This window comes from Lagenorhynchus albirostris, chromosome 13 (assembly GCF_949774975.1).
Source record: "Lagenorhynchus albirostris chromosome 13, mLagAlb1.1, whole genome shotgun sequence".
Taxonomy (NCBI): Eukaryota; Metazoa; Chordata; class Mammalia; order Artiodactyla; family Delphinidae; genus Lagenorhynchus; species Lagenorhynchus albirostris.
Window position 1 is genome coordinate 30,487,656 of NC_083107.1, and position 26,962 is coordinate 30,514,617.

At 42.0% G+C, this 26,962-nt stretch overlaps 2 protein-coding genes across 2 annotated transcripts in view; one reads left to right on the plus strand and one right to left on the minus strand.

Annotated features, from left to right (window-relative positions):
* AAK1 (AP2 associated kinase 1) overlaps window positions 1–26,962 on the plus strand; it is a 174,109-nt gene that overhangs the window by 111,877 nt on the left and 35,270 nt on the right. Inside the window, exons 11-17 of the mRNA XM_060170090.1 lie at window positions 178–332; window positions 1,306–1,610; window positions 6,291–6,539; window positions 11,267–11,496; window positions 12,715–12,872; window positions 14,174–14,278; window positions 21,336–21,431. Of these exons, the coding sequence (XP_060026073.1) occupies window positions 178–332; window positions 1,306–1,610; window positions 6,291–6,539; window positions 11,267–11,496; window positions 12,715–12,872; window positions 14,174–14,278; window positions 21,336–21,431 (1,298 nt within the window). The remainder of the gene's footprint in view (window positions 1–177; window positions 333–1,305; window positions 1,611–6,290; window positions 6,540–11,266; window positions 11,497–12,714; window positions 12,873–14,173; window positions 14,279–21,335; window positions 21,432–26,962) is intronic.
* On the minus strand, window positions 14,715–15,074 carry LOC132531968 (large ribosomal subunit protein eL36-like). Its single transcript, XM_060170091.1, has one exon. It carries the CDS (start codon window positions 15,072–15,074, stop codon window positions 14,757–14,759), a length of 318 nt encoding a protein of 105 aa, XP_060026074.1. The 3' UTR covers window positions 14,715–14,756.

The following is a 26,962-nucleotide window of genomic DNA, read 5'->3' on the forward strand; positions in this document are numbered from 1 at the left end:
ACGTCTAGTAACACATAACATCCTGTGGAATACCCTCTGGGAAATGTTGATTAAGTGGATATGGAAGGTTTGGATGAATGTGGAGGTGAAAGCTTACCCATCATGCACTCTGTCTACCCCCTCTTCGTTTTCTCACCCTTTAACAGGCAGGTTTTTTTTCACCTTTTCTCTTTCTAGACTGACAGATCCCATTCCCACCACAGAGACTTCAATAGCACCCCGCCAGAGGCCTAAAGCTGGGCAGACTCAGCCCAACCCAGGAATCCTTCCCATCCAGCCAGCCCTGACACCTCGAAAGAGGGCCACAGTTCAGCCCCCACCTCAGGCCACAGGTCAGTAACTAGGTCGGTTTGAAACTTGGTACACCTCTTTGTCATCCTGGACTGTAGAGAAGTCTTGGAAAGCCTGGTTTTTCCTGGAATGGAATCTAGAGACATGTAAGGAGTAATGGTTTTCCTCAAGGAACTGGAGATGAGCTGCCGTTGAAGTTGTACGGGTAATGGCTGGCCAAAAGGAAGGCCTCACATTGAATTCTCCAGTGGATCTCCAAGGCCACTGAAGCCTGTTGTCTCTATTTTTTCTAGTCTTGGCCCTGATTTTATGACGTGGTCCATTCGTCCCCTGCCTCCCTCTCTATTTCATATACTTCTCTTTGCATTAAAAAAAAAAATCTTTTTGGACACAGAGGAATTATTTCTTTAATGCTCTGTCTCTTGAAGTATCTGTCACCTCTTCATGTTTTGTTTTTCCATCTCTAATGAGTGGACTGAGTTTCCTTTCGTAAAGAGGATTGATCCAAATTATCAAGTAACTGAACACAGCCATCACTCCCCCTACCAGGAAGCTGCTGTTGGTGAATTTGGTGGTCATTTACTTACAATCAGGCATCCAGACTGGGGTTGTGTAACATACATGTAAACCATCAAAGAATGCTTTTGTCCTGCAGTGTGCCACAAATGCAAAGATTGTGTTTATGTACAGTAGCATCAAAGTCCAGTTGAATATGTAGATCCTCAGGGTGCTGACTAAAGGAGTAATTGACTAAATGGGATGGTGAGCAAGGGAGGACTTTTTGAAGGAGACAATCATTGAACACTGTTACTGGACCTTGTTTTGAAAAATATGAAGCACGTAAGTATGGCAAGAAGAAGGAAGGGCCTTCCAGGTGCAAGGACAGTGAGAAGCCCATGGATCTTGGGATTATCTGTCCACTGATCACCCCCTCTTTATTGCTTTGGCAAGAAAGAAAGCCGCGTTCGTTTGGAAGAGTTTTGAGCCCTTATATGGAGCTTATTCTCCTTGCAGGATCCAGCAATCAGCCTGGCCTTTTAGCCAGCGTTCCTCAACCAAAACCCCAGCCTCCACCCAGCCAACCCCTACCGCAGTCTCAGCCCAAGCAGCCCCAGGCTCCGCCCACCCCACAGCAGCCGCCTTCCACGCAGGCCCAGGGTCTGCCCACCCAGGCCCAGGCCACACCCCAGCACCAGCAGCAGCTCTTCCTTCAGCAGCAGCAGCAGCAGCAGCAGCAGCAGCAGGCGGCACCGCCTCCTGCACAGCAGCCAGCGGGCACATTCTACCAGCAGCAGCAGCAGCAGGCCCAGGCTCAGCAGGTAAGGCGGTGAATGTGACCCTCGCTTGGCATATGTGAGTCATCCCTGTGAAAAGGTCCACTACGTGCAGGTGTCTTCCTTGGGAAGCCCTGGGAAGACAGAGAGCCATGACCCGGCACAGCGTTGTACTCACAGATGGCAGACACGAAACCTGACACAGTGGAGCCCTCACTGCATCACTCACAGCCCTCCCCTGCTTCTTCTCAGGCCATGGGGAATTCTGCACCTCACCAGGGAACCTCAGCAAGGAAGCTGGTTTTTAAGGACTCTTTTTTTAATTTTTATTTATTTATTTATTTATTTATAACATCTTTATTGGAGTATATTTGCTTTACAATAGTGTGTTAGTTTCTGCTGTATAACAAAGTGAATCAGTTATACATATGTCCCCATATCTCTTTCCTCTTGCATCTCCCTCCCTCCCACCCTCCCTATCCCACCCCTCTAGATGGTCACAAACCACCGAGCTGATCTCCCGGTGCTATGCGGCTGCTTCCCACTAGCTATCTATTTTACGTTTGGTAGTGTATATATGTCCATGCCACTCTCTCACTTTGTCACAGCTTACCCTTCCCCCTCCCCTTCCCAGTGTCCTCGAGTCCATTCTCTAGTAGGTCTGTGTCTTTATTCCCGTCTTACCCCTAGGTTCTTCATGACCTTTTTTTTTTTTTTCTTAGATTCCATATATATGTGTTAGCATATGGTATTTGTTTTTCTCTTTCTGACTTACTTCACTCTGTATGACAGACTCTAGGTCCATCCACCTCACTACAAATATCTCAATTTTGTTTCTTTTTATGGCTGAGTAATATTCCATCGTATATATGTGCCACATCTTTATCCATTCATCTGTCAATGGACACAGGTTGCTTCCATGTCCTGGCTATTGTAAATAGAGCTGCAGTGAACATTTTGGTACATGACTCTTTTTTGTTTTTCTTTTTCTGACATGACACCATCATCAAATTGAAGCAGAAAAACAATTATTTCTTATTATCATCAAATATCCAGTAGTGTTTAACTCTTTCTGGTGTGTCATAATTTAAATTGCTTTGTATATTTTTTCACATTTTTTTGCTCTGAATATATTCATTTTATAATGATCAATATATCTTTTAAGTCCCCCTTTTAGCCATAGGTGGCTTCCTCCTCTTTTTTTCCCCTTTGCCACTTTTTTTTTTTTTTTTTTTTAAAGAAACTGGGTCGTTTGTCCTGTAGAATTTCCCACATTCTGGATTTGGTTGATTGCATCCCTGTGGTGGTGTTTAATATGTTCCACCACCCTCTGTGTAAATGGGTAGTTTCTTGAGGCCTCTCAGTATTTGATTCAGGTTGATAGTCCTTTGTTCTTCCAGTTGCATCACATCAGGAGACATACAGTAGTCTCAACATGACAAGACATACAGTAGTCTCACCTTGTCTGTGGGGGATACATTCCAAGACCCCCAGTGGATGTCTGAAACCACAGCTAGTACCGGACCCTATATATACTATGTTTTTTCCTATACGTACATACCCATGGTAAAGTTTAGTTTATAAATTAGGCACAGTAAGAGAGTAACAAGAATAGCTAATAATAAAATACATCAATTATAGCAATATACTGTAATAAAACTTATGTGAATGTAGTGTCTCTCACAAAATATTCTTGTGATGATGTGAGATGATAAAATGCCTACTTGATGAGATGAAGTAAGATGAATGTCGTGAGCATTGTGACATAGCGTTAGGCTACTATTGACCTTCTAACCATATGTCGGAAGGAGGATCATCTGCTTCTTGGGATCCAGAACCATGGAGCCATGACAGTGTCAATGGTTGCATGTCAGGAGCAGATGGTGTCAATGGTTGGGGATCCCAGCCAGGACGAAATGGGACGGTGCAAGGTTTCGTCACACTGCTCAGAACAACATGCAGTTTAAAACTTATGAATTGTTTATTTCTGGACTTTTCCATTTAATATTTTCTTTTTTTGTTTTCTTTCCTTTTTTTTTGTGGTACGCGGGCCTCTCACTGTTGTGGCCTCTCCTGTTGCGGAGCACAGGCTCCAGACATGCAGGCTCAGTGGCATGGCTCACGGGCCCAGCCGCTCCGCGGCATGTGGGATCTTCCTAGACCGGGGCACGAACCCGCGTCCCCTGCATCGGCAGGCGGACTCTCAACCACTGCGCCACCAGGGAAGCCCCCCATTTAATATTTTCATATCACTGTTCATCACGGGTAACTGAAACTGCAGAAAGCGAAACTGTGGATAAAGTCTGCTTGTCCCCTCTTTTATTAATATTAAGATCAATCTGTGGGTTTGGCGTTGTCTGTCTGATCCAGTCACTTAATATTCCCCTTCAGTTTGTTTCCTAAGTCCATTAATTCATTAGGGGTGGCAAAGCGGTGATATTCTAGCATTCCATCTTCATTTAGGGGCTGGATTTTTCTGTAAAGAACTTGGGGTCGAACTCGCACCCCCTGCATTGGAAGCGCGGAGTCTTAACCACTAGACTACCAGGGAAGCCCCCTGTAAAGAACTTTTTCAGCAAGTATTTGATTACCCTGAGGTACTGTTTGTACAGAAAAGGCAGAAATAATGCATGACTCTTTCCCTGTGTTTACCAGTTTTCAGAATAATGAGTTTGTTCATAGTACCATCCAGAAGTGAACAATGAAGATTCTGTTTTGTTCTTAGTATAATTATGAGTTCATGCATCTTAATATATTTGATATGTTTCCACACATTGCTGTTAAAAAAATTTGTCCCAGTTGTCTCAGTTTTGGCCAGTGGAAGTCTCTTCAGATTGGCTCCTGGGTCCTTTGGCTGTGACTCCAGTAGCCTTTAATGTGTCCTTGCTATTTGGTGTAACAAGCTGTTCCAGAATCATTCTGCCCTTGACCTGGAATCAGCCATTTCTCCAAGGAGCTGTTTCCCTTTAATGGAAATGATATTTAGAGACCACAGTCTTGCTACTAGGGATACCCATTTGCTAATGGGTTGGTTATTATTTTTAGGCCTTTTCAGTGAATAGTTAGGACACATATATATATATATATATTTTAATAGAATATACACCATGAATTCAAATTTATATTTCTAAAGCAGATTTGTAATTGTAGGATTTTTGTTTAACTTCTTGGATTTTATATTTGTATCTTTCTCATCTGGAAATCTTGATTCCTAACAACATTAACATAATTCTTAATTGATTTATAGTTTCAAGATAACAATACCAATATGATTACCGAAAACAGTTTAAGATTTCTTTGCCATTCTTGTTTTTTGGGTTTTTTGTTTTTTTGTTTTTTTGCGGTATGCGGGCCTCTCACTGCTGTGGCCTCTCCCATTGCGGAGCACAGGCTCCGGACGCGCAGGCTCAGCGGCCATGGCTCACGGGCCCAGCCGCTCTGCGTCATGTGGGATCTTCCCGGACTGGGGCATGAATCTGTGTCCCCTGCATCGGCAGGCGGACTCTCAACCACTGCACCACCAGGGAGGCCCTTCTTTGCCATTCTTACACCTAGAATGTTTAGCACATTATTTTCTAGGAGTTTGGCTATTAATCTGATACACAGGTTTATTTGCTTTGTTTTGCGGTTTAGTTATTGCTTTTTAAATTTTGGTTTAATTTTGTTTTGTGAAAGTGTAAAACATTTACATAATTTCAAACTTAAATCTGCAAAATTCTATTCCCTCCATCCCATATATGGAGGCATCCTTCATTCCTATTTACAACTTGAGAGTGTTCCCTTTAAAGGATATATAGCATAGTTTATTCCAATCAGTCCCCTGTTGACAGACATTTGGTTGTTTCTAGCATTTTGCTATTATAAGTAGCCAGCTATTTATTGATATCTGCTTTTTTTGCTAACGCTTTAACTTTGCCCCAGTAGGCAAACAATATCCTCCCAGTTAACGTCACAACTAAGTGACAGTATTTGGGCTTTCACAGACAAGATCTTGACTTTTGTTCATCAGTAGGCCCTTTTTTCAGCTGTGTTTTTGTGCCTTACACAGAGTCCTTAGCAGTGAGGAGTAGAGAAGTATTCCTGTCTTCAGGAAGTTTATAAAAGAATATAACTTGAAACCATGCTACCAGTATAAGATAAAATATCATTAAGTGGTAGAGTATATTGAATATTTTGAATGTTTAAAGATGGGAGTATAATAAAGAGAGCTATTGGGAAATGATTTTCAGAAAGGCTTGAGAGGACTTAATAACTGAGTTAACATTTAGGTTATTCTCCTTAGTGTCATCATTGCTTCATCCTGTTCATGTAGGGAAGAATTTTAATCCTGGTTATTTCCAAATCCCTTTACGAGAGGGATAACTTCTGCGGTTAGCAGATCCTTTAGTAGCTTCTGTTACGCTCCAGCATGTGGAGTCACAAGATGTGCAGTCAGATGGATGCCCTCAGGCCAGGCACAGAAACCCCTCGGAAGCCAGTCTGCACTGCAGGAGGCAGGTAGTGCAGTGGCTGGAGCCTGTCAGTGTAACGTGCTGCTGTGTTTATGTCATGCCCTGAGGTTCCCCTCGTGAGTTTTCAGGCCAAGGTAAAAGACGCCCTACCTGCCCTTGCCTTTGGCTTCAGCACCGGTCTTAGTTGTTACTGAGACATTCATCCTTTGTGGAATATGGTTCTGAGACAGGCTTTTATTCACCTCTTCATTCCTTGCCACTTTCTCCTGCTCAGTTTCAGGCAGTACACCCTGCAGCCCAGCAACCAGCGATCGCTCAGTTCCCCGTGGTAGCCCAAGGAAGCTCTCAACAGCAGCTGATACAGAGCTTCTACCAGCAGCAGCAGCTGGCCACAACCCTGCATCAACAACAGCTGCTGACTCAGCAGGCTGCCTTGCAGCAGAAGACCGCAGTGGTAGCCCTACAGCAGGCCCAGGCACAGCCAGCCACAGCCCCCCAGCCAGCCCCTGCCCAGGAGCCAGCGGTGAGAATCAACCAGAAGAGGAGCACGCAGTGAGGGCTAGGGAAAGGGTGGGAAAGAGGCCGCAGCAGCTGGTGTGGCACGGCTGCTCCCCGCCCTGGTGGTGAAGATATTTGATCTTTTCCCGATACATCCAGGAAAAGGATGAGGTATACTCTAGAAGCTTAAGGTTTTAGAAAAATGATTCTAGGTTGCTGATGGACAAATGAACTTGTTTACAAGACACAAATAGACTCACAGCCATAGAAAACAAACATGGTTACCGAAGGGGAAGGGAGCGGGGAGGCATAAATTAGGAGTATGGGATTAATAGACGATGAACTTTCTTATTTCTCACTCTAATATTAGGCTGGCAGAAAGAGCTGTTCATTGTCTCTGTCAGTGCCAGTGTCAAGCAGTCAAAGCCCTAGGTAGGGTTAGAGCTAATCCCTTTCCCGTCTTCAGGGGGGCAGTTTGACCACTGTGGCCTTCCCAGTCTCGGGAGGTTCGTGTAGGCCTCCACCTGTACCCTGAGTCCTGACAGTCTTGTGTTTATTCTTTGTCTTGGACGATATTACTGGCCACCTAAATAAGTCTACTATGCAGCACCCTTCCAGGGCCCGCTTGCTGAGACCATTTGTCGTGGCCTGATCCCCCTCTGGGCACCAGAGCATCTGACTGTTGTTTGAGCCATCTTGTCAGTTTAGAAATTCGGCATGTTCATTTCTAGATACTGGCTGAGTATAGAATCAAGACCTCTACATGCTCTTCTGATTGACCTCTACAGGTACATCCTCAGGCACGTCATACTTTGACCTTTAATGAGTGCCTTTAATGAGTACTCACAGAGTGACAGCAATAGAAAATTTTATAATGATAGAAAAAGGCATTTTACATACCCAGCTGACAGAGTATCACAGCTACTCTCTTATTCCCAGGGAAGCCCAACCACTAGAAGAACGAAGGAAAAGTAAGAAACTATCTTTCTGAGGATTGATTTCTAATAGAGTTTTGTCACTCATCTTAAACCAGAAAAGCTACATCCCTTCAAAGGGAAGCAGTGCCGTAAATAGATTGTCTTCTTTAAGTCTCAGCTAAATGTGTGTTCAGTGTCTTTACACCTTCGTTTCTGAAACAGCTTGGTCTTCCTGCAGGCGTTTGGTAGACAGCTACTCTCTGTATTTTTAACAAGCGACAAAGTTCCTCTTGTTAATGGAAAAAGAGTTTTAAAAAAATTATTGTATCCCGTAGCTAGTTGAAATCTTATTTTGTCCAGTCCTCATTTAATGGAATTAGAAACTGAGGCCCAGGCTAGAAAGGGATCGCCCAAGACACACAGACTGATAGCACCAGAGCTGGGGCATGAACTGAAGAATCCTGATCTGTGTTCAAGGATAAAAACAATGATCGTTCAGGGTGAGGACGCGATCATCTACCACTGACTATACCCTTCTTATGGGGTCCCCCTCTGCTGACCCTGGACAAAAGTATCCACTTCCTTGGGAATGAACTGTGATCCTTCTCCACGTTCCTTGAATGAAAAAATACTTTGAGCACTTTGTTCAGGGGTAGGTGGTTGAGGGCACAGAGAAGGAACGAGAACAGAACGTGCTTCAGCCAGGAGCCAGAGAACCTCCCAGCTTTGACCCTTCCCTTTCTCCGGTGACCCTTTGTAGGACTTTGCTAGAGAAGCAAGTAATTGAATGTAAAGTATACCCTGCAGCCATCTCACAGCAATCTGCAAAGGGAGGATGGCCATACCCCACAGATGTTTATTGCAGTCTTAATAATAGCCACAAGCATGGAAGCAACCTAACTCGTTCCAACAACTCACCTGTGCAGCCATTAAAAATCATGGTTATAGGGCTTCCCTGGTGGCGCAGTGGTTGAGAGTCCGCCTGCTGATGCAGGGGACATGGGTTCGTGCCCCGGTCTGGGAAGATCCCATATGCCGTGGAGCGGCTGGGCCCATGAGCCGTGGCCGCTGAACCTGCCCGTCCGGAGCCTGTGCTCCGCAACGGGAGAGGCCACAACAGTGAGAGGCCCGCGTAAAGCAAAAAAAAAAAAAAAAAAAATCATGGTTATAGGGACTTCCCTGGTGGGCCAGTGGTTAACAATCCGCCTTCCAATGCAGAGGACGTGGGTTCAATCCCTGGTCGGGGAACTAAGATCGCACATGCCACGGGGCAACTAACCCTACGTGCCACAACTACTGAGCCAGCACGCCACAACTAGAGAGCCTGCGAGCTCTGGAGCCCACACGCCATAACTAGAGAGCCTGCGTGCCGCAACTACTGAGCCCATGCACCCTGAAGCCCATGCGCACAACTAGAGAGAAGCCTGCACAATACAACTAGAGAGAAACCTGCACGGCGCAACGAAGAGCCCGTGCACCACAATGAAAAATCCCACATGCCGCAACTAAGACCTGACACAGCCAAAAATAAATAAATATTAAAAGAAAACAAAAACAATCAACTATATTTCAATAAAAATAAATTAATTTTTAAAAATCATGGTCATAAAAGTCTGTACAATAGTATGGAAACTCTCATGAGGTAGTGTTAGAGGAGAGATAAGATTATGGGACGAGTATGTACTTGAAATAGACTTAAATATAAGATACCAGAAAGATAAGAACAGTTGTATTAGAGTAGTGGAATGGAAGTCCGGGTGGTTTTTCTCCCCTAGTCTATATCCTTACATTTCTTGATGTTATTATACTCCTTTTATAGTTATATATTTTGTTTTTTTAAAAAATCTTTGGCAAGATAGGCATTTGAGTCTACCTTGCTTCTTCTCCCCCTGTGGTCTGTTTCTCCCTCCTCCCCCTTCCCAATCCCATTTTTGGATGAGGAGACATCATGGTGCAGAAAAGCGTCCTGGGCGATAGTCAAGAGACATGGATTCTGCCCTCAATTGACCGTGTGACCTTGAGTGAGCACTTAGCCTTAGGGGGCCTTGGTCTGGTCTCTTCTAAAATGAGGGAGTTGGAATCCATGTTCTCTAAGGTCTTTTTTGACTCTTCATTCTGAGTTTCTGATTGGAAATAAATCTGCTTGACAGGGTTGTTGTGGGGAGTGGCTGAATGGGTGGCAGCCAGTTTGAATTGGTAGCTGTGATAAAACAAGGTGTCCTCATGATGGAAGCATCTGTTCTTCGGTGTGCTGCATACAGAGAATAGGCAGAAGGAAGGGAAAATGTTCTCCAGGTAGTCTGGACTCTTCAAAATAAAGGGCCTCAACAGTTAAGTACCCTTTTCAGTGTAGTGAATGTCTTAAACTGCAAGAAATAAGCAAATCTAGTTCTGTCCTTAAATCCCTTCTCGCCCCTATGGGTACTGGCTTTAGGCTGGCTGTTGCAGATGCACTTCTGCACCCCTGAGGAAGTTGTGGAGCTGGAACTCTGGTCTTCTTCCCAGAGCACTTTGCTTCTCACTCAGAGATGCAGTCAGCTGCTTTACCCTTTGACTTTAATTTGATCGGAATTAGAACCTTATATTGTATCATTCATTCGATTGGTGAGTGGTTGTGTACTCTCACATGTACGTAGCCTGCCTCAATAAAATTAAAGTCTGAGTCAATATAGGTACAGAAGCTCCCAGGCTGTCAGCATCCTGACCCAAGTAGCTGGACACTCTAGTTTCCTAAATCGCTTCATCTTTGAAGACACAGAATGTGAGAACCAATTTGCAGCGTGGAGGGGCAGCTCCAATCTGAGATGAAGGACTGGAGGGAAGGGATAGTTCAATACCTGAGGCATTTAATATTCTGAGTTCCTTTATTTCTGGATTGACAGTTAAGAAAGGGTTAGGTGGCCTTCTTAATATTAATTTTTGTTCATTTTCTTGCCATAGAACTTTGTAGATCAAGACTTATGCTTAAAGACTCGCTGTGTGGCCACAAGGATGTTCCCACCAGTTTGTTTTTCTGTGGTGACAGTGTGTCCTGCCTTCCTTCTGAAAAAGACCCATATGTCAAGAGGCCTCGTATTATTAGATCAGTCATCATCAAGGGCTTTTACATTTTTTTCTTCTCCTTTACTGTATTCTCTACATGGTTCTTCAGTGCCGTTTCCAAACTGAAGATGGGAACAGGATAATCCCACTGCTCCAATGCTGTACATTTTCTCAGGGGTTGCCACAGAAACAGAATCCTGTAAGACCCATCCTATCAATGAAATAGAGTGTTAACAACAAAAGCAAAAAAGTGCTGCCATTTGTTAATCACAGTGAGATTCTGTCTCATTTAACTAGTAGTCTGAGCTCTGTCAGAAAGGGATCTCTTAGCAGAAGTCACTCAGCTCAGATGTGTTTTAGCTAGAGGGGTGCCTTCATTGGCTTGTAACTGTGCCAGTAGAATGCCTAAAGGCTGCCCTTTGGAGCCATTCTGAATGAGTTCCTGAAGCAGAAAGTGGTCCTTTAGGAAACTCTCTAGGTCTTTAAAGCTAGGAATAGCTTCTGCAGTCTTTGATCTGGGTCGAGTTACATATGGTTACCCTGTATATTATTGCCGATGAAGATTGAAATTTATATATTAGCACCAGGTAAGTACCATGCTGGTATCAGTCTCAAGGCTGCAGCTCAGATCGTCAAAGCCTTGTTTTTTTCCTTCTGGGTGTTCTTGATAAACTGAGCCATTTGAGCCATATGTTAGCTCTCACATGGCATTTTTGTTATGCTCGTCTGCTTATTTGTTTTTCCTTTCCCTTTTTTTTTTTTTTTTTAACGCTTTTGTCTCTCTTCCTAGCAGATTCAAGCCCCCATAAGACAACAGCCAAAGGTTCAGACAACCCCACCTCCTACCATCCAGGGGCAGAAACTCGGATCTCTCACTCCTCCATCGTCCCCCAAGGCCCAGCGTGCTGGGCACAGGCGGATTCTCAGCGACGTGACCCACAGCGCAGTCTTTGGGGTCCCTGCCAGCAAATCAACCCAGCTGCTCCAAGCAGCTGCAGCTGAGGCCAGTCTCAATAAGTCCAAGTATGTACTGCTTTTGTGGGCAAGGGCTGCTGGGGAACATTGCTGTGTGATTTTTGCATGTGTATGTAGTTGTGTGTAGATGTATATGTAGGGGTGAGTGTCTGTGTTTATTGAGAAACTGAATTTTCCTGTAGATCAGACTGATCTTAAGAAATAATTTCCTACTTGCCTCACAGTTTCCAGTCTGTCTTCCATCCCATACTGTATCATGTGTTTTCTAAATTCTTGATCTGATCAAATCTCTCCATGCTGATAACATTTCATTGGCTCCCCATTGCGTGTAGAATAATATCTGAACCGACTGGTTAACAGACCAAGGACTATTATATCACATTGGTGGAACTGCCACTCTCCTCCTGGTCCACTTAGGAAATGCTTATTTATTCATCAAGATCCATGTTGGAGGTTATATTTTCTTTGACCCTTCCTCTGGTATCATATATAATTTTGTCTGAACCCTTTTTTGAGCATGTATCACACTGTACTATCATTATTTATTTGTATGTTTAGCGGACCTAGCCTGCAAGTTCATCCACAGCAAGCACCGTGGCTTAATCAACCTTTGTAAATCCGGTGACAGGCTCTGTGCCTGACATCAAGTAGATTGCAGTGAGTGTTTGTTGCGTAAATGGCAGTGTCAGGCTCTCAGCTTTCTTGGAACCATATACGGAAGTTAAAAATCTTTAAATTGAGTCATTAGCTAAATGCAAAGGGCATCAAGAGGGATTTTAGAAGAAAATCAGGTGATGATACCCAGGGGCTCAAGATGGTGGTAAATGTCTTTGTTGCTCTTTAACTCTGATGGTGTCCACTGATGCTGGATCCTGACAGATGCGAGGCAGCCGGAATAGGCGTCAGCCCCTCTGGAGCTGTTGTGAATGTTACAGTGGTCACCACAGGATGCACGAGCCTAAGAACAGGTGGCTTTGGGATCCTGAATTGAAAGAACTTGCAGATGAGACCAAAAATCTAAGCAAGAGGTTAAAGATGTAGTGGGAGACAGTGAATCACAAAAGAAAGGGAGATGTTTGTTTCACACAGTGGAAAGGGCATCTTTGGAAACTGTTCCTTTGCTACGGGAAGCCCTTTTAGAAACATACTGTAGAAAATAATGGTTTGACTTATAAAATAATTTGCTCTTGAAACAAAGAGAAAATAGGTTGACCCTTTTCAACCTTTATATGTCTTTTTATTTCGTGGGGGTGGGAACCTACCTAGGTCTGCAACCACCACTCCTTCAGGCTCCCCTCGGGCCTCCCAGCAAAACGTTTATAATCCTTCAGAAGGTTCTACATGGAATCCCTTTGACGACGACAATTTCTCCAAACTCACAGCTGAAGAACTGCTGAACAAGGACTTTGCCAAGCTGGGGGAAGGTGAGTAATTGGTGTCTTTTTGTGATTAACTCTAGAGGGGTACGCATGTGAAAATGTAGGCTTGGGTCTTTCTTTCCTTCAAAGACTTGATTTTGAAGTATATGCACAAATCAGCTTGTATTATTACTAGGGCACCGAAGTCTCTTCATCCTTAGGAAATCCTGGTCTGTTGTGGGTGGCAGCAAGGAGAGTGGGAAACTTTTAGGAAAGATTTGGTAGCATAGACCAGGATGATAGTGTCAAGCATGTTCACTCCTTGGAGGAATGTGATGGTACCTTGTCCTAAGTGGGTTTATTATCCCAGAAAGTCGTAGCTGCTTACCCACAAGAGTGTGCCCTCATGTAGACACTGAATCTTCATGATCAGAATTCTCTATTACTGTTGACTGACCCTGGAGCGGAGATCAAATAAACAGAAGGTACCATTTCTACCCTCAAATCCACAGTCTAATTTGGAAGGCAAGATACCCACTCACAGACACACATACACCTTGGAAAACAACAGCACACACCCTGGGAAAATTCTACAGTATGATACAGTTCAAAAAAAGTACCTCAGTCTAGACAAAAGCACAGGGTAAAGGAATGATCAGAACGGAGTGAATGATACGAACTTTGACCAAACATTTTAGCTTTATAATTTTATAGACATCTTTTAAAAATCGATACACTTCTTGCCTTTTTTTCTTCATAGGGCATAAGATTTAACTTTCTTTGACATTTATTGTCAATTTGTTTCATTGTTACGTATGCCAGTTATTGTTCTAGACTGTAAACAGAAATGCCTTCATGTGCTATTGAAAACTAGTATTTTGCACCTGATTAAGTGACTCCCAAGTTTTAAAATTCTTGTATCTATTTTTAGTAATTTCCTGTCACTGTTGTTGTTGTTCAACTGTTGGCTTTTACATTAAGCCATCGTCATTGTGCCTGTCCCTCATAGCATCTCACTACTGCCATCTGTCTTTTCTTTTGCTCTCATAACTACTTTCAACATGGAAAACAGATCATCAAACTCATTAGAATGATGTAGAGATAAATCGATTCAGAGTGAAGGCTGGAGGCATTGTGCTTTGAGTAATGTCCTCAAGCTTTAGAGCTTTAGACTTCCTTTCTTTCCTCAGCTGTTTCTCAGTTACTGCAGTGACCAGACAAGGACCTTTGAATAGCCAAGGTGTTGCCATAATGCAGTAAAATGAGTCAAGTCTAGATGTCGGTTTGGAGGGTGCCCTTCACCCCTGGCCTGTGTGTGCATCATGGGGTTCTGCTGGGATGAACCGAGTGGTATTTTGTCCCTCCAGGCAAACATCCTGAGAAGCTTGGAGGCTCAGCTGAGAGTTTGATCCCAGGCTTTCAACCAGCCCAAGGTGATACTTTTGCCGCTTCCTCATTTTCTGCTGGAACTGGTTAGTATGGCGAACACCTGAAACTCAAGACTCACTGTTGTGACCTTCCCACTGGTTTCCAGTCCACAGATAACCCTAGCATGGCAGTGAGCCCCAGATCCTGGTGGTAACATAGTTTTCTTCATTCTGAAGATTTCCTATAAAAAGATCGGGATAAAAAAAGATCTAGAATCACTTTGAATTAGAATGGCAGGGTGATCTGGCAGTAATATACAGGATTTGTTCTCTCAAGTCCACATACATGTTTTTCAGCAAATATTTCTAAATTTCAGGAACATCACTCTGTTAATCTCTTGTAATTGCTTAGGTTCTTTGGAGTGACTTGAAGAGTTCTAAGAATTAGATGCTCTATCCTATATCTGAGTCTCTTCTATGCTGTGTTTTTGTGCATGTGTGTGTGTGCTTCTGGGGACAGGGAGATATCTTTTTATTTTTATTTTTTTCTGAAGAAGTTTTATTGTGCACAGAGGGGAAGGGCTCAGTCCTTCTTGGCTGCTGCCTTCCTCATGGCGGCCAGGACATTGCTCAGCTCCTCTCTCTTCCTCTTGGCACAGATGTGTCCCCCCACCCTTTTCTTGATGAACTTGAAGGCCCGCTTGTCCTTGGAGACCTTGAGCAGCTCCATGGCCCGCCGTTCATAAGAGGCGAAGCCGCACACCTCCTGGATCATGTCCTGCACAAACTCGGTGTGCTTGGTGAGGGGCCCGTGGCAGCGGCTGTGCCTCGGCTTGCTCACGTTCTCGGCCACCTTGTGGCTCCTGTTGAGGCCCACAGCCATGGGGTAGCGCAGAGCCATGGGGTAGCGCAGAGCCATGGCTGCTGCTCTTTAATGGCTGCTGTGGCGGAAGCGAGATACCTTTTTAAATGAGACGTTTAAAAAAATTCTAGAAGTAATTATAAAAACCTAATTTTCCCTTTTATTAATAAATAATATACATATTTAGTAATTTATAGAAGAGCATGGAGAAGAAAGTTAAGAGCCCCATGACCTCACCCCTGAGAAATTAGCATAGCAATACCATTTGGATGTCTGTTAGTGGCATTTAACCTTTTTAGGGTCACAGATATCTTTGTGAATCTAAGGGAAGTTACAGATCTTCTCTTTCACAAAAATACATGTGTCCACAATTTTGTGCACAATTTTCAGCCTCAGTTTATGACTCTAAGGTACATTTTTATAGTCATATTTTAAAGCCTAAGTATTTTTGCTTACAAAATTTGGCATCTTTCCCCCATATCATTAAAGAAGCTCCTCGAATATAACTTTTAAAATATCTATATTAAATTCCTTTATGTGGATGCATCCTAATGTATTTAACCAGGTACCTCTTTTTTAAACATTAATTTGATGTCAGTGTTTTACTGTTATAAATTCCTCAGCAATGGATGTGAGGTTTTGAATATGTTCTTTGTAGGATATGGAATTTGATATCCTTCAAAATTGATCTTTTTAATTATATTGATTAATTTCTGCTTTTAATTTTTCGTATTCTTCCTGCTTTCTTTGGGTGTATCAGTATTTTTCTAACCTCGTAAATTTATTTCTGATTAGAACTTTGGCTGTTATTCCATAACATTTGCTATGTAACGCTCTATTTATTTATTTATTTATTTATTTATTTATTTATTTATTTTATTTTTGGCTGCGTCGGGTCTTAGTTGTGGTACTCGGAATCTTCCTTGCAGCATGTGGGATCCTCCGCTGTGGTGCGTGGGCTCCTCACTATGGTGTACAGGCTTCTCTCTAGTTGTGGTGCGTGGGCTCAGTAGTTGCGGCGTGTGGGCTCTGTAGTTGTGGCGCAGGGCTCCAGAGCACGTGGGCTCTGTAGTTTCAGCATGCGGGCTTTGTAGTTAGGGCCCACATGCTCAGTAGTTGCAGCTCATGGGCTTCGTTGCCCCACGGCATGTGGGATCTTAGTTCCCCGACCAGGGATCCAACCCGTGTCCCCTGTATTGGGAGGTGGATTCTTAACCACTGGACCACCAGGGAAGTCCCTGTAATGCTCTCTTATTCTCATTCTTTTCTGGCTGTTTTTAAATTTTAATTTTTAAGTTTTGATTTCTTTACCCTAGAGTTATTTAGGATATATTTTCATTGCATTGTGATAATATGGCCTCTGCAGTTTTTTCTCTTGGGTATTATGCAGGAGTTTGTTATTCATTCTGTAAACGTTCTATGGGAGTTAGTAGTTTCCATTTCAAGAAATACTAATCTACAACATGATTTTTAATGGAAGAACAATAACATTGTATTACATCCCCTTTGATTAATACTTAGGTTGTTACTAATTTTCACCACATAAACATTCTTGAAGCCAAATTTTTATTCATATCCTTTAAAATTTCTTTAAGATAGCTTTTAGGGGATTATTTGCTAAATCAAAAGATATGTGTAATTAAGGCTTTTGGTGCATATTTCCAAATTGCCCTCCAAGAATGCTATACAAATTTTATTTCAGTCAACAGTGAATGAGTAATTTTCACCTGTTTTTCCCAGACAGACCAGCTCAGAGGCTGTAGACAGAGGACATTGTTTACTGGCCATTTTTATTTCTTTTGGGATTTGTGTTGTTCATGTCCTTTTTTTTTTTTTAATGTGCTGTGTTTATTTTGTTCTTATTAATATGTAAGAGCTCTTCATGTGTCATATTGTAAACTTTTCTCCCAGTTTGTCATTTGTCCTATGCAAGTATTATCTCATCTGACCCTCTCAGCAACCCTCCGAGGTTGCCACATCATCCCCACATCAGTTATGGTTGAGGTAGCTGAGCACAGGCTAGTCTCTTTCCCAGGGTCACATAGCTAGTAAGTGGCAGAGCTGGGACACCGACCCTCTGGCTCTAGAACTTCCTCTCTCAGGTTTTCTGCCTCATAATAAGGCAAATTTAATAATAATGTCCTAGAAAATCATCTATAGTTTCAAATTTTTTTAAATAAAATAGAAGAATACATTTAAATCTTTTGTAATATTTTCTTTGCATACATCAATTTTATTGTATGTATTTGTGTTTCTCTTTTTCTTGGTAACTCTAGTTAGAGATTTGCTATTTTATTACCTTTCAAAGACAACTCTATAGAACTACTCTTTTTCTGTCGTCTAATTCTTTATCTTTTGCCTTTATCTTTTTGATTACAGTTCCCTATTTTTCTTAGGTTCACTTTTGCTGATTTCAAGAAGAACACATAGTAAATTTTTTTTTAATTCTTAAAAAAAAAGTATTTAGAGTTTTTCTCTCAATATAACAGTGATTTTCATCTGGCATGAGAGTGGGGAGGGAGGCTAATTATAATTTCCAGGAAGACTTTTTCACAGAGAATCTACTATTCTCTTGCCTCTTTCTTGCTCCAGTTGCCCACCCCACCCCAGCCTTTGAGGATTACACTGTTACTGAGAGTGCTTTCTAATAGCTGTGTGTTTCCCTTGTAAGAAAAAACTCATGTTTTAACCATATCCCATAAGTCTTCATATGATGTTCTCATTGTTAATATTTTGGAACAGGCATTGGAATTATTTGGAAGGTGTGTTTTTTAATATTAAATAGTGAAAATTTTTTGTGTGTTATTTTTTATTTTTAGCCTTGTTGTCTGGTCTATATAATTTTTAAATTTTTTTTTTTTTTTTTTGCGGTACGCGGCCCCCTCACTGTTGTGGCCTCTCCCGTCGCGGAGCACAGGCTCTGGACATGCAGGCTCAACAGCCATGGCTCACAGGCCCAGCCGCTCCGCGGCATGTGGGACCCTCCCAGACCAGGGCACGAACCCGTGTCCCCTGCATTGGCAGGTGGACTCTCAACCACTGAGCCACCAGGGAAGCCCTAATTTTTAAATTTATTGGTATTTTGGTCTGGTTGAAAGTGCTTAAAGTTGGATATGCCAAATAGTTGACTAAATATACCAAATGTATAAAGCATTGGTCATTGTCCTTGAGATAAAATGTCACAATGATGACTAGTTATGGTGCTGGGTAGGATATAGTTTCCCTGGAAAGGGGGTCATGGAATAAGCCCTAGGAGGGTCTTCTTTCATGCTGAATCCCAGCATTTAGTACAGTGCTTGGCTCAGTACACATTTGTTGAATGAAGGAAAGGAGTCGCTTTTTGCCAAAGGATAGGAGCTTGGATTCACCAATGTTAATAACAGAAGTCCCTAATCATTTTCCATCCACTTCCAGTTTTAATGCCTAATTCTTTCTTATCATACATTTTATGTTTTGTTTTTTGTCTGTATGAACTATTTTTTAAAGAGTTGTTTTTTGCTTTTATTTTTGCCTCTTCTCCCCTTAATGCTTAACTTTGAAGGTTGTAAATGGCAGTATTTTTTTTTAATGGCCCAGCCATTAGAAAACACATATTTGAGTAGTTAGGACAGTAATACCTGCAAACATATGTTGAGTACATGCTGCGTGCTAAGCCCACTGGGTAGGTGCTTTTATGCACATTATCTCCAGTGATCCCTCACAACAGCCCATGAGAGGCTAAGTGACCTGCCCAAGGTCATAGGTGGGGAATGACAGAGTAGAAATTTGTCCCTGGGCAGCCCAGCACAGAAGCTGTAGTTATAACCACATCTCAGAAATCTTATAAATCAGTGACACTAAGCTTTTACAGGCATTACAAAACATCTTCGTGTTTTCCTCAATTTATCCAGCACTTTTCTATGAACGTTTGGTATTTTCCCTTCGTTTGCATTTGTGGTGTGAATGAAGAGGAATCTTCATTCTTCACAAATGAAATAAAATTATATCTAAATCTCAGAAATTAGTGTGTCCTCACTGTATGAAGTTCAGGGTGGCACCATTTTCTCCAAGGTTTCTAATCAAGCTCAGACCGTTCACTGATTTGAAACCTTCTAACCAACCAAGAGAGGAGAGAAGCAGGAAATTTGGTGATGAGCTGGGGAGGGTGACACAAGGGTTATCCTTAACATTTTTATGGTAAAAGCTGCAAAAATGTTGCTAAACTGTGTTCATACATTAGAGGAGGAACAGGCAGACAATTAAAATTTGACATTGTGCCTCTTTATTTAAAATACAGTAAGTCCCTTACATATGAACGAGGTCCGTTCCAAGAGCACATTCGTAAATCCGGTTTGTTCATAAGTCCAATTTGTTCGTAAGTCCACCAAAGTTGGCCTAGGTACCCAACTAGCACAGTCAGCTATATAATACTGTACTGTAATAGGTTTATAATACTTTTCACACAAATGATACATAAAAAACAAACACAAAAAATAAAGAAAACATTTTTAATCTTACAATACAGTACCCTGAAAAGTACAGTAGTACAGGACAACAGCTGGCATACAGGGGCTGGCATCTAGTGAACAGGCAAGAAGAGTTACTGACTGGAGGAGGGAGAGGAGGTGGGAGATGGTAGAGCTGAAGGATCGTTAGCAATAGGAGATGAGGGCAAGCTGCACGTGACAATGTACACCAGACGCGTGAACTAACTTACGTGATTGGACATAGGAACGCATGTTCACATCTTTGAACATTCTCAACTTGAAGGTCATATGTAGGGGACTTACTGTATTTTTCTGTTGATAAATTATATACATTAATTTGCTAAAACCCCAAGGAAGCAAGATTGAAAAACTCATGACCCCATTCCAAGAGGAAAGCATTACTAACATTTAACAATATTTATGTCCATAGTTTTATTTCTTTGTACATACTTTTTTCAAACATGAATTATACTATACATTCAATTTCATAATTTGTTCTTTTTCTTTTAATATATTTCATTGTATCTCATTTTAAAATATTTCAGAGACTAAGAGCAGTGATTTTAACCCTTCTCTTCCTCCACAGACCTTTAAAGAAGCTTAGTTAAAAGCCCACTTGAATGATATTCTTAAAATGACAAAATTTTAGAGACTGGGACAGGAGTAAGGAGTGGGTGTGACTATAAAGGAGTACAAGGAAGTTCTTTTGTTTGATGGAATAGTTGTGTATCATTGTTTTGGTACTTAGGCTAATTTATACGTACTATCAAATGGCAAGGAACTATAAACACACACACACAAATGTGAGTACATGTGAAAACTGAATAGAGTTTAGTTAACAGAATTGCCCTGATGTCAGTGATATTGAACTATGGTTGTATAAGAACTCACCACTGGAGGAAGCTGGTTGAAGGGTTCACAGAGTTCTATGTACTGCAACTTCCTATGATTCTACAATTACTTGAAAATTAAAAGGTTCTTTTTAATCCACTTTATAAAAGGCTAAATTAGATTTTAATTCAGGAACTAACTCATTATTAAAATGGTAAAGAATGGTAAAGATGGAGCCAGGAGACCTGTGTTTTGATCCTGGGTCTGCTGGTGGACCTCTGTCTAGTCTCTTAACTTCTGGGCTTCACTTTTTTTTTCTGGAAAATAAGAAAATTATGGTAGAAAGTGCTGAGATCCCTTCAGGCTCTGATATTCCATAGGGTGTATAGATTTCTGTAAATCTATAAGTTTGCCAAATATAGGATGAATGCCAATAGTATGGTAGATGTAGTCCAAAGGTTAGGGTTTATCTAACCTTCCAATAGGAAGAAATCTGCTTCTGTCTCTTTCTGTCTACCTAGCACTACATTTGACATATGGTGATAGAATAGGACTCAGTGCCTAAAGGACCTCAAGAGGGAAATGGGCACATAGGAAGTACCTATACACATATTCTAAGTTACAAAATAGACAAAGTTTGTTTACCTACCAAAATGTGTGATAAGGATAGTAGTAATTGCAGTAGGAATTCTGAAAGAGATCACTATAGACTGCAGTATCCAAGGAAGACGTGGAATTTCAGATGTACGACTAGCCTACTTTTACCATTAATTGCATCTCAGACTACGTTGCAAGGACCAGATTGTACATCTTAGACATACTTTGCTATTACATTGAATTATATCCACTCATATTTCTTTATTCTGCCTCTAAATTTAGACTTACTCTATAATTTGAGTTGGGTTAATAGATGGTAAGTACATCTGGATTTACTTGATGTTTTCTGCTTTTCTCTTTTTTTCTCTCTCTTCTTGATCCTTCCTTCCCCTCCAACCAATTCCAGCTGAAAAAAGGAAGGGTGGGCAGACTGTGGATTCTAGCCTTCCTCTTCTAAGTGTATCTGATCCTTTCATTCCTCTTCAAGTACCTGATGCACCAGGTAGGTAAATAAAACTGATCTGAAGTTAAGTTACATCCCAGGGCTTCTTGAGAGTTCTGTTTTAAACACTCCAGGAAAAGGACCTGAATTCCAATACCTGTTAATAGGTGCTGTTGTATATTTTTACTGTCTCAATAAGAGGGGCAAAATTCTCTTGTGGGGTCACTAGTCCTTAGCAAAGATAATAAATTCAGCTCAGATTATACCAAGTTGTATTCCACATCATATCAGTCTCAAGTTTCATATCCTTGACTGTGTTAATGGTAATATAAAGGGCCTGTGTATCGCAAAGAGCATTAGTTCAGTGTGATTACAACAAGGGGGGGGGAACCTATAAGCCTATGATAGAAGGAACAAAATGCTAATGGTGTAGTATAATGATTGGATTATGAGTGACCTCCTGTTCCTATTTTGCTATAATGTGCTTTTATTTTTAAAAGATACAAATACATAATAAAATTTGATAGGGAGTGTGAGTCAGGAGACCTCGGTTCCACTACCTTCCACTATCTGGGCTTGACTCTTCGTCATCGAAATAAGTAATTCTAATCTCCCCTACTGTCTGCTCTGTACCGATTTTTAAGTAAGCAGTCTAAAAAAGTAAGAATAAGAAACGGTTAGTGTGGTCTGATTGAAATAGCTTTTGAAACAATATCATTGGATGCTTTCCATTTGGTGTTCGTGAATGCCAAAGATTTCTCTTCGCGCTCCCCTCCCCATCCTTTTGGGGGAAGGGGAGCAGAATGTGAGGAACAGAAGCCACCCTTTCTCTTCTTTTTCAGTCTCTTTGAAAAAGCAAATAGATCCAGCTCCTTAGAAACAGCTGACAGTCATTTTGCTGCTGATAGTTTTTTCTTTTCTCCCATTCTTACCCCTGTCGATTTCTTAAACTAAAAGTCTTAAACTAAAAGAATCTGCTTGGTTTTTCTTCTCTCCCAAAATATCAGAGGGATTTATTTGATTGATTGCCTTAAGATCGGAAGTGATTGTGATGTGCATATCCTCTACTTACTAAGACAGACCACAGCTAGGTTCCCAAGATGGTTTTTATTTCTTTAAGTAGTTTGTTGACCCTTCTAAGAGGAAGAAGAAATTTGCCCTGATCGGGTGGTATTGTGTAACTTTGTAGCTTGCTGGACCTGGAGGTAGGTCAAAAATATCTAAAGTCACTAGGGAATGATTCAGGATAGGGTAGTTGAAGAAAAGAGAAGAAAGAATCAACAGAGGTCCTTTTCTCTGTTGCATTCATCAGGCATGCCCGGCAGGGCCAAGACAGGCCAGTTTCAAGCAGAAGGCTAGAAAGGATGGGCTGTAAACTCGAGCTAGGGCCCACTGGCTTCTTTTTCCTCCCTTTTGTGGCAGTCATAGTATCAGACAAGGAAAAAGGGATTATTGAGGCCTTCTCCCTTTGGTACCCCTTTGGGTCCATGCCTTGCTCTTACCCAGATAGCCCATGGACTGCAGAACTGGAAGGGTGACCTCTTGGCACAAGCCAGAGGATGAAAGCATAAATCAGACATGTCACTCCTTTGCAGTCCAGTGAATTCTCAAATCACTGAGCAAAAAATCCAGGCTTCTTACCATACCGACAAGACGCTGACAAGTCTGGCCCTTGGCTACCCTTCTAACCTGAGCTCATAGCATTCTTCCCTTCAGTCTTTCCTCCAATAAGCTAAGCTAAGCTTATTCCCACATCAGGGCCTTTGCACTTTCTGGTACTCTGCCTGGAAAGCTTTTCCTTCTTGTCATTCGACATTTGGGTCTCTGCTTAATTGCTGTCTTCTTGGAGAGGCCCGACGTGGTCCCACGGGCACTGTCACTCACACCCCGTGGCTTTTTTCTTCCTAGCATTTATCATGACATTGTCTGTTTCTACTTGTTCATTCCTCTTTCTCCACCAGAATGCCAGTGTCCTGAGGGAGGGACCTTGTCTGTCTTATTTACCAGCGTACCGTTAATGCTGAGAACACTGCGGGGTGTAGCTGGCACTCAGTGAGTATTTGCAGATTAGATGAATGAAGTAAATGAAACCTGAGGCCGAAAGGCTTTTGGCAGCCCCATTACCCTCCATTTCCGTCCCCAGCTACCAAACACCAGACTACTATCTCCATAGCCTTCCGTCTCGGAGTCCGCCAACCCCTAGCCAGGCCTCCTTCCCACTCTTGAGGAGGCATAAACAGAGGCACAGCCCACATGTCAGGAAGCTGGCAAACCCTGGGATGAAAGTAGTAGGTAAGCTCAGCAGATTGTTCAGCTCCTCCTTTCATGATGCTCTCCAGAATCTGGGCTAAGTATGGCATGTGACCACTGTGTCTTTGATTACCTTATTTCTGTTATATGCCCAGCCTGTAGCACATTGTTATATAGCTCCTTTATCCCTGTATCCTTCCTCAGCATCTTGAAATGCCCGAGTGAGGAAAGGGCCGAGAGTCTACGGTCTCTGGTACCTTGGCAGACTGCAGGTTTGTCTCCTGCCCCTCAAAGCAAGCAGTTTGTCACTCCCTCCACCGGTGGTGGACACCGGTCAGGTGTGTTGGTTGGTTGGGTGGGTTTACATACATGCTTCCCTCCCACACTCAGCCTTCCTGATGGTGAGAATCATGGAACCTTAGTCTCCTGACAACTATGCCTTTTGTGACTTAACATTTTATTTTATGCTTTTTAAATGTTTTCACATATGATTTCCTTTGAACCAGAAATAATACTGACCGGTGGGTATGTCCAGTAGTCTCTCTCTTCGTGAGTAAGGAAGTGAGGCCTTAGTGCTGCTGTGACTGTGCTCCTTCTTCCTGGTGGCTCACAGCACCCACACAGCGAGGGGTCGTCTGGGGACAGATCCCAGCTCAATAAATCCTTTGACTAGAGAGCTAAATTTAAGGGTTAGGGAGATACAAGAATGGATTTGAACTTGTAAGAGCTTGGTTCTAGCCACTTAGTAGCTAAGTGATTTTGGTCAAATCACTCAAACTCTGTGTTCTCCCCCTCCTCAGCATTGGCCATAGTAGAACCTACCTACGGACTGGCTTGTGTGGCTCAGATGAAATCATGTATTTGAAATTGCTTTGGGAACTCTGAATTAGTATAAAGATAGGAAGTGCTATAACAGCTTTGGTTCCAGGCCCTTATTCCCAGGGGCGCAGTCCTAGTTATCAAGAAGTCTTAGCAATGGTATTTTTGTCTTACAGACATAAAACTGGCTCTTATGACCTATGACCTTTGCACAACTCAGAGCCATCAAAGTAGAACTCCTTGATATCAGCCATTGTTAAACTCTAAGTGAAGGGACACTGGATAATTGGAGGTGTTTTTCTTTCTTTTTTAAGGAGTATTTTTATTTTCCAAAGCATTGTAAAACAAATTTTCTTAGAAAATCTGGCATAAAAAAATCACAGCCGAGCATTTGTGTGCTCATAAAGCTGCCACACGAAGCCTGGCTCTAGGGAGCCTCAAAGTATTTCACTGATGCTCATACGCTATGTGTTCATTTATTTGGCCTTTTATTTGTATTAGGGAACAGATAAGCTATAGGTGGTATCAAAGGTTTAAAAAAATGGTAGAGAAGATTGAGGAATTTTCTCTGAAAATTGGTGGAAAGATTTAAGCATTTTAAAAAATTGTGGTAAAGTATATGTAACGCAAAATTTTCCATTTTAAAGTGGACAGTTCAGTGGCATCAGGTACATTTATATTGTTTACAGCCATCACCACCATCCATCCACAGAACTTGTTTTCATTTTGCAAAATCGAAACTCTGCCTATTAAACAGTACCTCTCCGTTCCTCTCTCCCCCCAACCCCTGGTGACCACCATTCTACTTTCTGTCTCTATGAATTTGACTACTGTAGGTGCCTCATATAAGTGGAATTACACAATATTTGTTCTTTTGTGACTGGCTCTTTTCACTTAACATAATGTCCTCATGGTTCGTACATGTTGTAGCATATGTCAGAACTTCTTTTTAAAGCTGAGTAATATTCTGTTGTGTTTTGTTTATCCATCTGTCAGTTAACACATGGGTTGCTTCTATCTTTTGGGTACTGTGAATAATGCTTCTTTGAACGTGAGTGTGCAAATCTCTCTTCAAAACTCAAGACTCTTTGAGGTACATACCCAGAAATAGAATTACTAGAACCTAACTCTATTTTTAATTTTTTGAGGAACTGCCATACTGTTTTCCACAGTGACTATACCCTTTTACATTCCCGCCAGCAGTTCTCAGAGTTTGAGGAAAAGATTTTTATAGCAACCCCTTAATACTGACCTTTCAACATCAGTGTTCCACAAGACTGAGCAAGAATGCATTAGTTGCCCCGTAAGTGCCCTTCCTAGAATTAACAACTGTTTTTAAAAAAGTACTTCTTGGCTTATTGCCATAAGCCGTGTTCTCTTGAAAAGTAAGCAAGAGGAGCTGTGTTTTCTCAGTGCTTTGTTGTCAAGATAGGCATTCCTCTCAGAGCTATTTGCTTGGCATCTCCCTCACTTCCAGTTGCTGTCTTGTGATATTTTAAAAGTCCAAGGTTGATCAGAGTATGTGTCTTTACTCTGGAAAGTTTTTCCTCCCACGGATTCAGTTCTCTAACATGGACTCGGAATGGGTCATGGTGGTTGACTTTTGATTCCAGCTTGCAGATGTCACAGATGGTTTAGTGTCTGGTTTCTCAGTGATAGGAGCTAGAGCAACAAAATTCTAAAAACAGCATCTCTCATTACAAGACATCAGGGCTTACACCCCAAGTTAGACAAGACGTAAATTTCCAAAACCACAAAGCTGTAGCAGCCAAATCATCTTTTTCGATGGGGCTTGCATCTGGCTCTTCCATGTCTGTAAGTTCAGTCTGCTTTAGTCCTCATAGCCGTAGTCCTACCTAGGGTTGCAATGGGCCTTGAGCAAGCCCTTAGTCCTACTAGCCTGTATAAATAGATACCTACCCTCATCTTTGATATTTTAAAAGAGAAAAAGCTCACAACTTGCAGTATATCCTGGTCTCCTGCCAAGAAGTGGTTCTGACTGTCTGGCCTTAGACTGGTTTATGAAGGATTTGTACCCTTTTCTGTGATTTATATTTTCAGTTACTAAGTCTTGAGAGGAGCGGTATGAGAATCTGAAATGGATTAATCCCTGTCTCCAGCTCTAGCAGCTGCCCCCTCCTCTCTTCCCCTAATCCCTCACGCCATTTGACTTATGTTTAAGGAGAGGGGAGGTGCTCAGAAGAGAAGACCCTTTCATTCCCCCCTTCATTTCAAAGTACTAACAATCCTCTCCTTTAAAAGCACTCTCGGTTTCCACGGTCCAGGCTAACTAATTCTGCATCCATTTTTCTTCAGGGGTCCACCTTCTCAGTCTTTTAACCATGATTTCAGCGCTTTTCCAAGCTCTTAACCTGACTCAGTTTTATTTGGGAACCCTAGAGACTTGAGAAAGAACTGATTATAGTACTGGGAATGTGATAAGAAAATCACACCAACAGAAAAATAGGAGCAGACAATTCACAAAGGACAAAAGATGAATTATCAGGAAATAATATTTTTCT

Bases quoted from the DNA above. Each gene is read 5' to 3' on its own strand.
- LOC132531968 (XM_060170091.1), bottom strand. From the start codon at position 15,074: ATGGCTCTGCGCTACCCCATGGCTGTGGGCCTCAACAGGAGCCACAAG.